This window comes from Sus scrofa, chromosome 15, assembly GCF_000003025.6.
Source record: "Sus scrofa isolate TJ Tabasco breed Duroc chromosome 15, Sscrofa11.1, whole genome shotgun sequence".
In the NCBI taxonomy this organism is placed as follows: Eukaryota; Metazoa; Chordata; class Mammalia; order Artiodactyla; family Suidae; genus Sus; species Sus scrofa.
The window spans coordinates 68,207,401-68,225,225 of record NC_010457.5 but is presented as its reverse complement, the minus strand read 5'-3'; the positions used below and the strand labels follow the sequence as shown (position 1 = coordinate 68,225,225).

At 45.4% G+C, this 17,825-nt stretch overlaps 2 protein-coding genes across 3 annotated transcripts in view; both read right to left on the bottom strand.

The window, feature by feature from the left end:
- TBR1 (T-box, brain 1) lies at positions 2,233 to 16,342 on the bottom strand. The gene is made up of 6 exons (XM_001928598.6): positions 10,856 to 16,342; positions 10,114 to 10,268; positions 9,642 to 9,763; positions 8,894 to 9,052; positions 7,876 to 7,937; positions 2,233 to 4,773 (listed from the first exon to the last, which is right to left on the bottom strand). Exons 1-6 carry the CDS (start codon positions 11,545 to 11,547, stop codon positions 3,915 to 3,917), a joined length of 2,049 nt encoding a protein of 682 aa, XP_001928633.2. The 5' UTR covers positions 11,548 to 16,342; the 3' UTR covers positions 2,233 to 3,914.
- Positions 16,342 to 17,825, bottom strand: part of PSMD14 (proteasome 26S subunit, non-ATPase 14) — a 101,506-nt gene continuing 100,022 nt past the window's right edge. For both annotated transcript variants that reach the window (XM_003359536.5, XM_013984188.2), the window contains one exon: positions 16,342 to 16,758. In XM_003359536.5, the coding sequence (XP_003359584.2) occupies positions 16,660 to 16,758 (99 nt within the window). In that variant the 3' untranslated portion in view covers positions 16,342 to 16,659. The remainder of the gene's footprint in view (positions 16,759 to 17,825) is intronic.

Genomic DNA, 17,825 nt, shown 5'->3' with positions numbered 1-17,825 from the left:
CCCGCACGCCCGGACGATAGGCCCAGGCCCAGCTTCAACCTCGTCGGCACGAACAGGACGGCCCTGGCGCCCGCGGCCGCATCCTTCGACCGCAGCGCTCTAGTGCCCGCCTACCGGCTGCCCTGACCCACTGCGCCAGCCTGGAAAGTGAAGAACCGAGGGCGCAGCGTCTCTGGGCTCGAGAGGCGCCCTGCCCGCCGCACTCAGCCCCTGGCGGGTGGTGGGAAAGGAGTTAAGATGGCGCAGGTTGCGAGTGGCGGGAAGGCTTGAGCCAGAATAAAAGTGCTAACCGCACGCTCGCCTTTATCCCCCCCCCCTTTCTCTTTAGAAAGCTGAGGATATCTACAGTTTATGAGGAGGAGGTTTCGCCATCCTGCTCTGTCCCAACTTTGATTCCTATCCTCATGGAAATAAAAAGGCCCCTCCAGGTCTAAACCAGGACGCGAACTTCAGTTCCCGCAGGCCCTCCCAAATCCAAACTGATTTCCTAGGAACAACAGCAGCCTCTCAGACACAATGACAGTGTCTCTTCACTAAACATCCAAGGCTCCTTGGAAGCGAGGAGAAATGATCATGTTTGAAAGGGACAGGAAAGCACACTGCCTCCGAGAAAAGCGCGTAGCTGCAAATTTACCTCACGCTGACTCAGTCCACACAGCAGATGGTGCAGAGCTGCAAGGGAAACGACCTTCCCAATTTTTTTAAGTACTTCCTATTAGCAGCTAAGTGCGTCTTTCTGTACAAGGCACTACGTTCCTGTGAAATCTATCCTCGGCTTCTAAGAGCTTCGTTTCCGCACATGACACCGACTCCTTTGCTCTCGGTGACTCTGGCCCAAGGGCGGCGGGCCTGGCCGGACGCCGCACTCCGACAGCCAGGCCTCCCGCCCTGGAGACCCGCGAGGCCCCCGCAGCCCCTTGCCCTCCGCCTGCGCGCCCCCCGCGCTCCCGGCCGCACGTGCGCCTCCGGCTCCGCGGCACCCGCGGTGAGGTCGCAGGAGTGCAGAGCCAGTGGTTGATTACAAGAATATACTACTCCACTTCACTCGCCACGCAGGCACTGTGTTTGCTACTTTTTGTCCTCTTGTTTAGTTCTTAGGTGTGGGAAGGGAGAAAGAAACACAAAGGAAAATCAGTCATCGCTTTTCTATGTGACAGACAGAACTCCGCGGAACGCCGTCTAGTGGTGAAAATGTCCAGGGAAGGCAAATCGGTTTTGTTCCCCGCCCCCCATTCTCATTTTAATCGCAACTTTGAAGCCTCTTTGCATCCGGCAAATTGCAAAGGGGGATACAGGACAATCTCCGGATGGTGGTAAATTCAGTGCCACAACTTAAGACTGGCCCAGACTAAGCAAGAACGTTGAGCTATTTTCCACCTCTTTCCTGGATCTCCTTTCTTGGGAGACAAAAGTACAAAAATCGCTTCCCCACGAGGTAAAGGAAGAGCTCTTAGAACTCCTTGACTAGGACGCAGAGACCACCCCTCCGAGCTGGAACATCCACATTTCAGCATTTGTTCTCAAAAGATGGGGATCTGGCTTGGGTAGGACTGGCACAGGAATTCCACTGTAGAAGAGCTGAAGTGGTGTACCCCACCTCCATACCTCCTAAAGCAAGTTTTAAGCTCAGTGGTTAAATCCTGACCTTTCACGAGTTTGTTCTTCCCCACTCCAACCCCAACCCAAACCCTCCCAATTCCCCCCATCCCAAAACAATCCACTCAAGAAATGTAAGACATTCTGTGTTTTCATTTATGGATTCGCCACTCATCTCCAAGGCCTCGTATTTAAAGACTGAAATTTTCGACATCGGCCTAAAACTGCGGTCAACAGCCTACCTTGACAAGCGTTTAAAATACACCCTACTCTTACCCAAAGCCTCTCGTCTGACTTTGTGAAATTTAAATAAATTCTTAATTCCTTATTAAAGACCCTCCTTTTCGTACTTCAGAGAAAATCAGATAGATATGATGAGGAAATGCGTACATTTTCCTGAAAAAAAATGAGTGCAACAAAATGAAACTTAACTCACAGGGAACTAAATAGTTGTAAATAAGAAGAAAAAAGTAATTACTGGTAGTGCTATAAAACAAACTTAAGAGGAAAATGGGAGGTGGTTCCCACTAAACAGACTGCCCCATTTTGGAGTAAGGACAGGCAATTCTTCCTTAACCCTTAAAAATAATCATCTGTAATAATTATTTTCAAACTGTAAACTGCTTTCAAACACCATAGCGTTTTACCAGATTTATTTTACTTGTTATACACAGACAATACAAACGAGCAAAAAACAAAACGTTTCTCAATGGAGTGTGTACTTGTATAAATTATTCAGTTCACAGACAAAACGAAACAAATATAAAAATCACAACATTAGATTTACAGAAGAGCCAAAATATACACACGGTTAGACTCAGAATTCCTATTAGGAAAAAATCCCCCCAATGGACTGGAATCTAGATTGAATATTGTGTATGATGCATATTTCACATTAATTTTAAAATACAAAAAAAAGTATAGGTTTGCTACACAACATTAGAAATCCTACTAATCTATTTTCAGGGGGATTGGTGCTCCTTATCAAATATAACAAGACTTAGAGGGGGGAAAAACATAGTCTTACTTGCATTAATGCTAGTGTTTTCCCAAAGAAGTCAAATTTCAGCTGTTTCTAGGTGGCGGGGAAATCATTTTCAAAACTAAAAATGCAGTAAAATATACAACTCACACAATTCATCTTCACTAGACTACACTATAGTTACCAACAATTCAGTCATCTATATCATTAGTAGAATATTCATTACAAAGATTTACAGCATATAAAGGTGGAGGGGGGGAACTGAAAAGATATTCAGAAACAGTTTGTCAGCATATTTGGCACCTGCACAGACCAGTAATGGATTTGGCACTTTGGGGAAAAACAAATAAGGCAAAATAATATTGCTGATGTTGAGCTATTCTATTTAGAAGGAGGGGGGTGGAGAACATATAACTCCAGTTAACTTTGCTTTGCAGGCATCATGCCACTTAATCGACTTGCCTATGAACAGACACCTATCCTTTACAGGTGTTTGGTCAGATTTTCCTTAGCTATTTGTGTGCAGTAGGGCACAGAGTAATTGTCATGCAATGGATTGAGGAGAAGTGATAAACCCATCATTACTTATCAAGTATTTCAAGTTTCCAGAGCCTCTTAGAATATTGTTAATTATCTCACAAGAAAATTTTTTAAAGGGGAGACAGGGGGGAGTGGAGAAAAAGGCAAAGAAAGGAAAAGAAATGAATGAGAAGGTTAAGCATGAACTGGTTTTGTGCCTTGACAATGAGAATAAAAACTAGCCATTCGTTACAGTAAATTAACACTATATACAATCATTTCACAGGCTTTGTTCCACTAAAATTATTAACATCCCTACCATCCATCCATCCATCCACTCGGGGATATGAAAGGACGCGCTGGGTGGGTCCAGGCTCTAGAGTCAACATCCTATGGTTAATGGGGAGGCCGAGACTTGGCGGGTCGGAATCGCTGCTGCCTGACAGGACTGCCCAGGTCTCCTAAAGGTGAAGAGTTTCATTACGAGAAAGAGAAGGGGAGAGTGAGGAAAAGACGAGGGGGACGAGGACTGTTAGGAGGATAACTTCACAGAAGGAAAGTAGGAGAAACCAAAGAGGTTTACAGCCAAGTTGAAGGTCGGTGCGCTAACTGCAGGAACTGCTGTGCAAAAAAAGAGGTTAAAATCACACTCGGAGACCTGTCCTAATTCGCTGCAGACGGTGTTCAAGGGTCAAATAAAGTGAGGGGGTGCGCGAAGTGGGGCTTGGGGAGGAGGAGCCGGGAGCGAGGCGCGAGGGGCAGGCTGGGGCCGGGCCGCGGCAGGGCCAGGGCCAGGACCGGGGCAGGCAGGGGCGGCCTAGCTGTGCGAGTAGAAGCCGTAGTAGCCGCCTATGTCCTTGGCGCAGTTCTTCTCGCAGTCCCGCTGGGCCAGCACCTCGCTCTTGAGTGGGGACGAGCTCTCGGACACGGGCGTGTCGGCAGGCGAGATCCGCCTCCGTTTGGCCTGCTCGTAAATCCCCGAGTCGCTTGAGTCGATGGACTTGATGGAGGAGGGCGTCTCAATCCAGCTGGAGTCGGACAGGTCCTTGGGCTTGGCGTCCTCGGCGGCGCCGGGCGGCAGTGGCGAGCGCTCGGCGGCCAGGCCCTCGGCCTCCTCGCCCAGGTAGGGATTGGCGCCGGCCATGCGCGCGGCGGCCGCGGCGCTGTTGGGCCAGCAAGGCAGCACCGAGCCCGACTTGGCGCCGCAGTACTGCGGGGGACTGCGCGCGCCCCAGCCCGACGGGTCGGCGTAGTAGCCCAGCGGGCGGCCCGTGCAGCCGGCCGCCTGCAACGGCAGCGCCTTCACCCCCGCCGCCGCATAGGAGAGCAGCGTGGCCGCGTTGCCCGCGAAGTCCGTGGCCGTGTCGTAGGCCGAGGCGGCGAAGTCCAGCCTGTTGTTGGCCGGCGTCACAAACCAGCGCTGCGGCGACGGCGCGCCCGGGTCTTCGGCCTGCTGCGGTGACAGCAGCCCATTGGTGTGAGGCACGCTGCGGTCCGTGCCCGGCCCGGGGCCCGCGCCCGCGCCCGGATGGAAGCGGGCCTTGGCGTAGTTGCTCACGAACTGGTCCTGCAGGAAAGAGCCGGCCATGGCGTAGCGGGCCCCGGGCACGATCTGCGAGCGCGGGGAGTCGTTGGGCGAGGGGGTCAGGCGGTCCATGTCACAGCCAGTGTAGATCCTGCGAGGGGGGGAGAGAGAGAGAACCGAAGGGTGGCGCAGAGGTCCCTTCGGGGGGCAAAAGGGAAGGCCACCCCTTTTCGCCCACCCCCCCAACTCTCCACGTGTAACCTGCCGTTCAAGATAGAGACAGATGAAAGGTCACAGACCTGCATCCTCCCCCAAATAAATCGTGAAATTATAAAGGAACCGATTTGACTATTCAAGGACCTGAAAATGATACAGATCAAGAGGAAGGTTTCCCTCTTCTCTGGCGCCCTCTCGCCAAGTGCACAGGGGGCCGGAGAAAGGAGCACATCACAGGATTCTCATCCCACTTCTCCAATATATGTATACGCACTGAGGCAGTTTTACCGAGGGTCTAATATTTGCCCAGTGGGCCTTTCTTCTGCAGTGAGATTTTCTCAGCGAAATTTCCAGTTTATCCTCTCCACCCTTTTAAGACCGCTTTCTCCCTTTTGACACACACTCTGAGACGACGGGCCCTCGGGGTACAAATCATCAGACTGGCCCTCGCCAGTCTTTTGAGACCCGAGGGTTGCCCGCTGGGAGCCTCCACAGCAATTATTGTCTATTGTTTTCCCCTGTGTGGTCCTTTTACTTCCCCCACCACCAATACAACAAGAATTAACTACTTGGAAGCAAAGTCATCAATCAGTAAAATTCTTTTACAAAGAAAAAGTATTCTTTACTCTGACCTTCTCTCCCCAGCTTTTGATCTGTTACTGGTTTGAAAATTAAAAATAAAAAAATAAACTAAACAAAAACAACTTGGGGGCAAACTCTTACAGCACAGTTAATAACCTCCTCCAAGCATTCTCCCAATAATAATAGCTAATCCTTACACAACTTGATTATGTACCAGGCATTCTTGTCTAGGACTATACAAATAGTAATTTATTTAACCGTCACAACAATTTTCCAAGTCAGTCACCATTATTATCCCACTTTACAGATGAAGAAACTGAGGCCAAGGGAAGTTAAATAACTTGCCCAATCACAGACAGTAATTGTGCTGCTGGGAATTACCATAGACGAAATAATCAAAGATTAACTCTAGGCCTTAGGCCTAGAAAATCCCATTAGAATTGAGAAGGAACCAGAGATTGGAACAAGATTGGTAAAAGTATTTTCTCATACACACACACATGCTTCCCTTTTTTTATTTAACTCACACATAAATGTTTTAATCTTTAATCAACAGACTGTTTTGAAAGAGAGCCTCAGTCTTGTCAGACCTCAATTCTTTGGGGAGGAGATTCCCTGGTGAGTGGCCAAGCAAACCCCCGGTCTCCATGAACTCTTCACTGCTCTTCCTGTTTCTCCAAAAGTGAGCCAGGCCCAAATAACCAATATAACAGTGGAAAGGGAAAGAAGTGTCATGAACCATTCTACTCATCTCTAACCTTTACATCTCTAAGGTATCCATTTATATAGGTAAAGAAGATTTTTATGATGAATATATAGTGATTTAAGAATCAAGCAGAAGTGGCTTTTACAACAGAAGTCAGCCAGAAAACAGATAGGTGAGGGTTGTGCTGTGGCCACTCAAGTCCAGTTTGCTTACTGTACAAAATTTCCCTCCCCAAATTTAATTCCAGTTTCACATAAGAACAAGTTGAAGGAGGCAGGAAGGGAACATAACTAAAAAGGTCCAAATATCTTCTCTGTTTACCACCCACAATATTTTAAAAAGAAAAAAAAAAAAAAACATTCTGCAAAAGATACAATCTATATGCCCATCCAGGTCCCAACCCACTTGGGATTACCAGATTGATTTGTGCAAAATAAAATGCTTTGGAACAGATGTTCACAACAGAATTAAAAGCTCAAAATCTACAAGACCCCCTAGTACAGACACCAATATCTTTCGTCTCCTGGGCCACACGCTTTCCACTGTGCTGAGCCCACCTTTTTAGATTGTGAGGAAGGACTAGCGTAGCCAAGTTTGTTTTTGTTTTTGTTTTCTGGAGAATCATACTGACGAAGCTTGCTTCCTTTGGACCAGTTTTGAGGAATGCACATGACAGTTATAGGCAGTAGCATTAAGGACTTTCTTTTCAGTTTGTTATAAGAATATTAGGGGGGAGGGTTGGTATCTACCAGGAGGCAGCCACTTTCTTTCTCCACAAATGTCATCTATTCCTAGTCAAAGACAGCTTCACCTTTGTAGCTCTATCCCAAGCACTTAATGCAAGCCCTGAAGTTAAAATTTATCTATCCTTCCCATTTATGCTTAGAAAAAAGTGAAGGGATCCTCATAATCATGATTGAGCTTTTGCTATATAACCCTACCTGAACTCCTAGGCACTATACCTGGACTCTGAACAAGAGTGCTAGAACAGGCACAGAAAGTATTCAGTTTACACCTACTGTTGCCCCCAGAGGACAGCATTTTGATTAAAAAAAAGAAATGGGAATAGGTAGGGGGGGCCTGGAGAAAAGGGAACCAACACATTTAATGAAAACATACCTAGGTACAAATGATAAGAAGAAATATTTTTCTTTTGAAGCATAAATAATATACAACAACAGCACCTGGGTGTTTCCCAAAGCCTGAAATGACTGCAATGTCGGCTGGGCTCATGAACTTGACTGTAGTGGGTGCACATTTTGATTCAGTCCATAGTAAACTTGCAGGGGAAAAGCTATTACACAAAACTGGAAATGGGTAAATAAAAGTCACATATGCCAAGGAGACTGTAACAACTGCCAGAGCCACATGCACTTTCAGGCAGAATCGGGCGGTTTCAGACACAGACAATCTGAGCTGAGCATCTGCAGCGACACATACAACTCCCTCACCCAGGAACCAGGGCAGCTCCACCAGCCAGCCAGCCAGCCAGCCCCAGAGCCCCGCCAACAACTTTGTAATTCATATGAAAGCTAAAAAGAGGTAGAGGAAACCTTTGACCAAAAACACAGAAGTACCAATCCAGAAGGTTACCAGCGAGAAGGGGAGCCAACAAAAAGGAAAGGGAAAACCTGGAAAACAACCCTATCTTCACACTTTGTAGCTTCCAAAAGCATTGTACAAAACAATCCACCTTTGACCTAAAGCCCAACTCTACAAATTTAATAAGAAAGGTGCAAAACCACTTACGTGTCATAATTATCCCGAAATCCTTTTGCAAAGGGGTTGTGATCTATTTTCAGTTGTGTAATCTGGAAAAGAGAAAAAAAAAAGATTAACATGATTTTTGCCTTCTATAAGAAGACTGAGTGCTTGAGAATATATCACCTGCCACTTTTTACAGGGGCTTAAGGCCTACAATTTCATTAAATAGCAAGGTGTTCATAACTGAAGAATTTGAGGGAATGGATGTAATGGAAAAAAGACAAAGTATGATGAAAGTTATGATGAACATGTTTAAATTAATGCCCAAAACTAAAAGACTGCTTTCGATTAGTTCTCCTATGTTCTAAACTGGTTCGAACGCACATTTTTAAAATACTTGTCACATAGTGCACTTACTCAGACAAAAATCTTTAAGGGACACTTGAATTCATGACCCAAAAAATGTTGCCTATTTTAAATGTTTCAGCTTATTTTTAAAATTTGGTCATTTATGATACACAACCTGAAGAAGCCACAAGTTGCATCTTAAAATCAGTTTTGATTTACAATAAGTGCATACGTTTCAGTTCCGATATCTTCATTTACGTTTAAAAAAAAATCACTTCTAGTAGTCAAAACAACACTAGTAAAATAAGTCTGTGCAAACTTGCAAATGCTCAAAGTTCCAAGTGCTAGAAAACTCTTTCTGTAGTCCCCAGCAATTTGATTTATTGTAGTTTTTACATATATGAAATGTGTGCTTCTTTTGCTCACCCCAAAAGTGATGTTTGAGAACTAAATTAGAACTCCCAGGAGAAGAGGTCCCCAAAATCCTGGTCATCTCAGAGGTGGCCCAGGTGACCCGCAATAGACAAGAATAGGAAGCGTTTTCCCACCAGCTAGGTATTTAGGTAAGATGCCCAGCAGGCCCCTAGCTTAAAAGGCACAGCAGAGCCAGCTGTTGCTGATGTTAGTGCCCCGGCCGTAGAGGTCCCGGGGTACCGGCGCTTGCCGGCAGAAGCCGATGTCGCCCGCCGCGCGCTCAGCCCCAAGGCCTTCTTACATCGGTGTTCTGGTAGGCGGTGACGGCGATGAACTGAGTCTCGGGGAAAGTGAATGTCTGCACGCGGCCGGGCTGGCTGGTGTCCTCGGTGCCGTCCTCGTTCACTTCCACCACATGCAGGCGGGGCTGGTACTTGTGCAAGGACTGCAAAACCACCATCTGTCCGGCAGAGAGAAAGGGGATCGGCGGACTGCGGGTTAAAACGGTCGCGGTGCGCAGAGCTGTGCGCCGCGAACCGCGCGGAGGCTGTCTGGAGCCCGCCACAGGGGCTAAGTGACCGCGGGACTCGCCCGGCTGGTGACAGGCTGGCTGGGACAGACTAGCCCAAGCCCTTCAGGAGCACCGATCGCCGAGCACCAAAGGAAAACCGAACCCGACCGCCCGATGTTTAGGGCCCCTCTCCCAGTCCTCCTTTAAGGAGAAACAAAGATTTTCAAAACCTGCAGATCATTTCCCTCTCAAAATCTACCAAGTATTGGTACTTGGGAAGGTCGGAATCTCGCGAATTGGGCGGGAGGGGGGGTGTTGGAGAACAACTTTATAGATTATTTAATGTAATCTTGGAGGACGGAAATAGAATTTTTTAGAAAGTCTTTTTAATGAAGCAAAGAAACATGTGTCCAGTTTCTCATGCTGTTTTAAAGTGATGAATTGGATCTTAAGGAGGGACAAGTGTGCACGAGTGAGTGTGTATGCATGTGTGTGAGAGAAAGAGAGAGAGACATAAATGAGCGCTTGCGCCACTGACCTGCCCATTGTTGTTTGAAGCTCCTTTGTTGTTTGTAAGTTTTAATTTTCCAAAAGAGATTTCTTGACGCATCCAATGAGCCCCGGTGTTGGGGGAATCCGGATGCATATAGACCCGATTTCCTAGAGAAAGAAATAAGTTTTTTGCATATGCCCCGGTCGCTGCCCAGTCCCATCTCCTCGCCACATAGGGCACACACACACATACACACACCCCCTATTCCACTGTGAGGCCCATTATCTGGAGCTTTTTTAGGCCTCACTTTCTTCCTATTAACTGAAGATGATTAAAATAGCTTTTGCATAATCCTCCCCCTTCTTGCCGCTCAGTCTGTCCCCCTATCCCCCTCGTTTCCTTTTAGAAGTCATTGGCCGATCGTTTTAAAAGTCGCTCGAGCCAGTCCACAAAGGCTTTAATTAATCATTCTCACCTAAATAAGTGTCAGGAAAACGTGTTAATTGGAAGGACTTGCCTTGCACATTGGTGTCCGCTTTGCCGCAAGGAACCCATTTGCCTCCTTGAAACCTCCAGTGATTGGGATCCGCCAAAATCACATCCACAAAAATATTGTAATGAGCCGTGGGATCGAGACCAGAAATGTTAAAACTTAAAAAAGGAAACATGCGCCTATTTAAATTAAGGGAGGGGGGAGAAAACAAGGGGGAAAAAAACATAAATGTTAAAGATTAAAAGCAAGAAGCGCGGCGCCAGAAAGCAAAGCAAAACTTGTTCTCTCAGCGTGGATGAACGAATGTTTGCTGGGTTGGAAACAGGGAGGTGGGGGAAGAAAAGAAGTGGGGCTGAAGTCGGGGACATCGGCGGGCGAGCTGGAGTGGGGAGTGGGCAGGTATTACTGCCCAGGTGGAAAGAGAGGTTGACGACCCGAATCTCCACCTGTCGGTGAATCGGGCGTTGATGCGTCCCTCCCATCTCCCGGCCGCCGGCCAGGGCTCTCCCTCTCTCCCGCCTTTCTCCGGCCACTGACTGGATCTCCGACCACCTTTCTAGAGCGGGACTATCCCCTCCCCAACACCACCGCGGCGGTTTTACCTTCCACTTCCCGTTTTTTCCAACAATAGCCATCTCTAGGGCGCTCCAGAGCGCCTTCCACTCCATTCCCTACCCCAAATCGTCGCTGCCGCGGCTGTCACAACCCGGGTGCACTTGCCCCCGGGCCGCGCCTGGAGCAGCCGCAGCCAAGAATGTAGTATTACCTTCCCTGTTTGGTGATGATCATCTCCGTTTGGTGCCGATGAAATTTCAGCCAAAGGGGCCTGTTGCACAGATACACCTGCGCTTTGCCGGGCACCAGCCCGGGCTGTGTGGAGGAGAACTGGTAGAACGGGGCTCCTTGGTAGGAGTGGCCGTACTGCTGTGGGTAGGGGTAGCCGGCGGTAGGGTAGCCCTGCGGTGAGGAGTTGGACAGGAGGCTGTTGTAGGCTCCGTTGGTGATGACCGGGTGGTGGGCCATGTAGCGGCTGGGGCTGCCGATGGAGAAGGCGGGGTGCGCCGGTCCGTGCTGGCCGGGGTACGGGAACATGGCACTGGGAGCACTGGCCGCAGACTGTGGCTGGCTGGACTGAGAGAGGAGGTAGCGATCTGCAGCAGAGCCATCGAAACTGTGACGAAGCTCAGAGACCCCGTCCAAGACAGGAGAGAGTTTACTTCTCTGGACGTCCCCTGGTGAGTCCTTGGAGTCAGGAAAATTGTCTGTATCTGACTGATTCGTCATCCCCCTGGAAATTTTTTTCAAAGGTGAACTTCTCTCCAGGTTGTCAGTGGTCGAGATAATGGGATGATCGTGCAAGACAAGCTCAGATCCGCCTGAATGTGGGTAGCTGCTGCTCACATTGAGAAATTTCTTGGAGAGCATGATAGAAGGAGAAAGGCAGTGCTCCAGCTGCATAGCTCTAGAACCTGAACACTCGCCCTCCTGTCCTTGGTTTTTAAAGTCCTATTTATCATAAACTAGAAATCCACAGACCCCCTCACTAGACAGAAAGCACTTCAACCAGCAAATGCTTCTCAAAGGTTTGATTTACTTTTTTTTTTTTCCCTGGGAGAAGAGATTGGCCAATTGACACTATGCAGCAATCAGAAAAGGCTCACTTTTGATCTTGCTGCTTGTGCAGCCGATGAAACGGCTCCTGCCATTGGTTAACTGCTGACAGTAATTTAATTAGATAGACATTAATTAGGATAATCACCTGGCTCCTGGTCGCGACGATCATGGCAAATTGAAGGGGATGATTTTATTGTTGGCTTGGGGGTGGGGTGGAGAATGTGTGTTGGTTTTACGTGAACACTGTTGTGTCACCTTTAAGCTTTGTGACCACTGCTTTAGGAAGATTCAAAGATGTGCAATTTACTAAACATTTTCCTACCTTCCCCCCACCTCCCTTCTTCGGAGCTGAGGGGCGGAGGAGGGAATTCGACGATGCTAGGAGACTTTTCGGATCTGAATGAGCCAAATATTCAGTTGAATGTAACGATTTCAAGTGCAAAGTATACAAAGCGCGAGCCGGTGGCCTCTTCTCGCCCTGTAAAAGTTCCAGAGTCTGTCTTTTCCAGTTAATGCAGAAGCACAAGACACCTGAGCCAGTCCTTTGTGAGCAGGTCCTGCGTGTCCTCCGCGAACACCCCACCAACGCACACCTTTTAAACTACATACATAAATAAATAAATCACTGCTGCTGAGAGCCACAGCCATGAAAGTGAGCGGGAAGGGGGAGGAGTGGGAGCGAAAAGCAAGCAACTCACCCACCCATCCACCCACCTCGGGAAGGTTCGGTTTCTTGGTTGAGCACAGAAACAGTGACAATCAATGATCTCCTTTTTAAGTTTTGAAATAATCATAAGCTGTCGGACTGAAGTGCCTTAATGTATTTGCAGTGATGTTTACGAGGTCTTTACTAAATATTTTATCAGCGAGCTTGGTTGCAGATTATCTGAAGAGCATCTGACTGGGGGCAGGCGCCATGCATCCCTCGTGTCCCACTGCACTTCCTTCTCTCTGAGGTACGGCCTTGGCGACAGGTTCAAAAACCTCGCCAGGAAAAGAGAGGGGCCGAGTCCTCGCGCAAATGGGTTCGCTAGAAGCTCTGATCTGGGGAGACAGAGTGAAAGTGGTGTCAACGCAGTGATCGTTACGGAAGACTCGTGTGTGTGCGTGTGCGTGTGTGCGTGTGTGTGTGTTTAATGTTTATGTAATCTGGAGGGGAGAAAAAAGAATCCATGCCAGTAATTTTAAAATGAGAAAATCTAAAGAGGAATAGAGAAAAGAACCAATTTAAAAGGATATTGGCACAAATAAATAGCATGAGGCCCAAAACGACCCCGAAGTGTAGGAAGAAATCTCCCGGTACTGGCTCTACAGAGGAGCCCAGCACTCTGCTCGGACCAAAGGGTAGAGAGCAGCAGAGGCTTGCACCGCCCAAAGCTGTTTCCCGTGGCCGGCATCCGCCAACCTGCCCTCCTGTGGCATTCCCGGGATGCCGAGCGGCGCGGGAACTAAGAGAAGCGCAGCTCGGCCCCGCGTGCTGGCTGACGCGAGGGCCGGCTCCACGCGGGGAATTGCGGGGGTCTGCGGAGGGAGAGGCCACCCATCCCAGCGTTCAGCGCTCGGCCCCAGGCCACCCGCCGGGCTATAGCTCCATTGTCTAAGATCCCCAAGCGGCGGGAGAGAGCACCCTGGCGATCCCGGAGGCCTGGGGAGCGCGGGACGAGAAACGTCTGGCGCAGACCCCAGGGTCACATACTCTTTCCCCGCTGGAGGCTCGGCCCCGGTACCTCCGCCCTGTGAAGCGCGTGCCTTCCTTCGAGAGTGGATCTGCCTCCCCGGCCCCCAGCAACTCCCTGAGGAAGAGCGGCGCTGAGGACATCAAGTGGTCCTGAGCTTTACAGAGACTCGCCCTAAAAGCAGGCGGGTGCATTTTGGGAGCGCTGCCTCGATGGGCCGATCGGTCAGCGTTGAGCCCAGTCTGGGCTCCCTCGGCGGGCTGCGCGCCTCAGCACAGTGGGCCCCAACTTTGGCCTCCAGCAGGGGGCAGAGAGCAAGGCCTGGAGTGGGTGGCCCAGCGCTGGAATGGCTGATGACCAGATGTCCCAGACTCAAGCCGAGACAGTTTTCTGGGAGAAAAATACAGCTAGACCCCATTTTCCTTTGGAAAGCGAATCTCAGCTACCGGCCGGGGAGCTTCATAAACGCAAGGCCTTAGCTGTCGAGTTCGGGTGTGGGGGAGGGGACATAGCAATGACACTATTCGACACTTGTACTTTTTTGCCCTTTACCTTCCACCGCCATTTCTCCTGAGAGCCTTCTGCCCTATTTTGGCTACTTTTGCTTTCTCCTTTCTTTGATCTTTAATTTATTTGTCCCTGAATGCCTTTATCTCCATTGCTTCCATCCAAGGTTACCCAATCCTCCCACCCCATCCTACCTCCAGAGCCCTAAGTGTGTAGCAAAAAGGGGATTCCACCTGGGATCTTTTTCAGGTTTTGTCATTCCAGGTACCCTGTATTGGTTTTTTTGAAAATGAAAAATGCTAAAATGACATGTTAAAAATATAGAAAAGGGATAAAGTTTGTCTTAGAGTTTTTAAGAAATTGGATTAGAAGATAAATGTACACTCTCAATTATCAGTACTGAATTCAGTGATTTCTCACATATAGGATATGACTTTAACTTACATATGCACGAGAAAGAAAACTAAGGCTTTCCTCAGGATCAGCATATGAATCATACTTCTGCAGAGCAGGGCTTCTCAAACTTTAAAGTGCATATGAACCACACTAGGATTCTTTAATTCTGACTTAGTAGGTCTGTATATATGTAGCAAGCACTCCTGGTCCAAGCAAGTCACTCAAAAGTGAGGCTGGAGCTTTCAATGTCCTCATACTAGTCTAAGAGGAAAGCAGGGAACTCTATTAGATGGAAGCAAGAGTTTTGGTTCTAGTGCTGCTCTACTACTACACAGAAGGGTAAAGATGCTCACATCACACACACACCTCAAATGGCTTATTGAGCTTATAATTAAATAAATTGTTTCAAAGGCTACCTGGGCCTGGGCTATCAGATTGCTGCTAAAATAGCTGTACATTCCAAGACAAAGGTGTTCACTGAGCCTTTTCTTAGGGCATCCTCATTTTGATCGGCTCCAAATTTACAAAAAAGTAGGTTTTTACTAGGAGGGATTTTAGTTAAGGTTTTGAAATTGGGGATGTCTCTAACATGAACCAAGTGGGAGAATGTGGCATGTGACTGTGGAGAGTCCAGGAAGATGAGGTGATCAAATAAGAAAAGCAAAAGGCAAGCATTGTGTAAGCCTTCTCAGTCACTGAACTTACTCAAGAGCTATTTTTCAGAGTACTATGGTGAAGAAAAAAAGTAGTAGTTTCAACTGGAATATCAAGAATAGCCCTTGAATTACTGAGGCCTTCTTCTGTACAAAAAAAAAAAAAAATCTTAACTATCTCTTACAAATAGTATCTACGAGAGAAGTCACAGAATCTTATTTATGCAAAGGGAAAAATCAGGTATTAACAACAACAAAAAAACCAAAAAAAGCTTGCACACGTTTAAATCAGGCAAAAGAAAAACTAACTTCAATCCTTATATTTGAATTGTAAATGATTAGCTGTTATAATCCCAACAATTAAATTAACACATGCTACAAGTCCTACATAAAATATACCTTCACTATATTTAAAAGAAGAAAACATAAGACAGTCAAGAAACACTCCAAATACCTCTTATCCCGCCAGAAAAGAGACTGAAACACATAGGGAATTTAAGCAATTTCCACTTGTAGTTTCTAGTAACTTTTCATCAGGCAACCAAGAGCCTAGAACTGTTGAAATAGGACAGTGATTTGGTTTACCACATTATTTATACCACCTCTAGCAGAGGCTGTCTAAATTCTAAGCCCCCAAATAAATTCCTCCTTTAATGAAGCCTTATAAACATTCTTACCATATTTTCACAAAGAGTAGAGACAAGAATTAAATGGTCATCTCCATGTGTTTTGCACATTCCTTAGTGTACCCAGTATGGTGCTGTACCATGAGTGAGTATTAATAGTTACTTATGTCCATCAGGTTAGAAACAGATTGAGGGACAAGGTCATCTATAAAAACTACCATTAGTCAAACTTTTGTCTTTATCAGAACACTGGGTACTTCTAAGTTAAGGTAGATGAGAGGACACAATAAAATTACTGCTTATGTGCTCACAGTACAGCTTTTCTCATTTTGCTTTGAAGACATTATACACCTTCTATGGCTGTCTGAGCTGAAAGTCTAGTGAAGTCTTGCAGGAGGCAATCCCAATCTCAACACTACTGGTGGAATGTACTCTTAAAAAATGTTAAAAGCCTAAATTTAAATTGCCTCCCTTTTCTTCTTAAATTCACTCCTCTGAAATACTGAAAGTATAATATGTTAACAAGATATGAGTATACAATATTAACTTGCAACAAATACTTTTAATAGAATATGTCAGCATTTTTTCTGGATTACTCACTAATGAGGTAGCCACTCATTAATGGCAATCATTTTACATTTGCAAAGTTTTGTTACCACACTGATATTTTCTGTGTTATCTTAAATTGCAAAGGGAAATATATCCTTATATGAGATTCTAAAGCACTGTCAAATATTATTCTGTCAATCCCACCCAGTGCCAAAAAGACCTCAGGAGACATAGATTGGAAATGTATTTTATTGTGTAAGCCAACAATCAAAATATATTTGTGTTACTGATTTCTTCAAATATTAAATGGGATCTTAACAAAATTTGTCCACTTTGATGTATTCTTATACAACTTTGGAATCTGCAAAGACCCTGACTAAAGAAACAGAAGTAATTGCACAATGGAGACTGAAGGTGTTACAGTGCTGCAAATGATGCCAGATGTCTTATATTTAACTATATACACCTTCAGAAGTCCCTTGATTTTGAGCAGTAGGAACAATAGAGGAATATACACTGAAAGTATCACTAATAGCTTTTTGCATTGCTTTATTTAAATACAACAGTATCCAACATAGCTGCTAAACACTGGACAATATTTGAAGTCATAAGTACATCCACATGTTCCTCCAAGTGACGTTTGGGGTCCTAAAAGAAAAAAAGAATAAGAAAGAAAAAGAAAAAAAAAAAAAAAAAAAAAAAAAAGAACCATGTTACTGGTAGACTGATTACAGATTTTTTTCAGTACCTGATGAAACCGGTAAAGAAAGCTAACCTAAATTTATATATTTTTTACAATTTAACTTTGCTAATATATCACTACATTTTCAGAATTTCTAAATTTGTTAAAATGTTAAGTAGTGATAAATAAGATTAAACAATGAAAGACTGATTTATACAATCCATGTTATGACTCTAGCAGAAATTATAAAGAGTAATAAGGAATTCTATACAGTTAGAAATCATCTGCTTTGTTTTTTTAAGTATAAGCATTTTTGTGTGTATAAGCCTGGTTATGTGAACATATTTTCTGCCATTCATATATATTGAATGTTGAAGGGGATGCTTTACTCAAAGCAGACATACCAATAGGTAAGAGTTCAATGTGAATTCTCATCATTTCCTCTATAATTTTAAGTTAATTACAATATAATTTTAATATTTTAGGAATGGTGTTTTAAATGATTCAGGAAATATTCTTAGATCAAAAGTCACTGTTGGTAGTTTAAAAACTTAAATAGAATTTGCATCAATTCTAAAGCATTAAGAATAAATATTTCCTGTAGCTATTTTGAAAAAATATAACACAGAAAAGTATAACAGATACAATCCATTAATTTAAACCTAATCAACTCTATATCTGAAATATCTGAGTTAAAAACAAGGCTTAAAATTGTGCTATAATAAAGGAAGTTAAATTAAAATGCTTAATATACATTTATGTTTAAGGCTGAGCTGACTAAAATATTTCAGCTAAAGTTGAAAGCATTGACATAAAGGATATAAACTGCACAACAAAAAACTTTCAATTAAAACATTATTTTCTTATATGTATTACCAAGACTCCTAACTTTAAACAAATGTTTACCACTAAAATTATTTCTTGGCTGTTCTTTCCTAAATTACAATTTCAATATGCTTGATTTCTTTAAAACACCCAGAGATACAACATGCTACAAATAATTTCAAATAACTGGACCACAATATTAAATTTT

Coding starts and splice junctions, on each gene's coding strand:
- TBR1 (XM_001928598.6), bottom strand. CDS start 11,547: ATGCAGCTGGAGCACTGCCTTTCTCCTTCTATCATGCTCTCCAAGAAA. Junction 7,938..8,893: donor CCGCCTACCAGAACACCGAT/GTAAGAAGGCCT, acceptor TCTCTTTTCCAG/ATTACACAACTGAAAATAGA. Junction 4,774..7,875: donor TTTCGGGATAATTATGACAC/GTAAGTGGTTTT, acceptor CCCCCCTCGCAG/GATCTACACTGGCTGTGACA.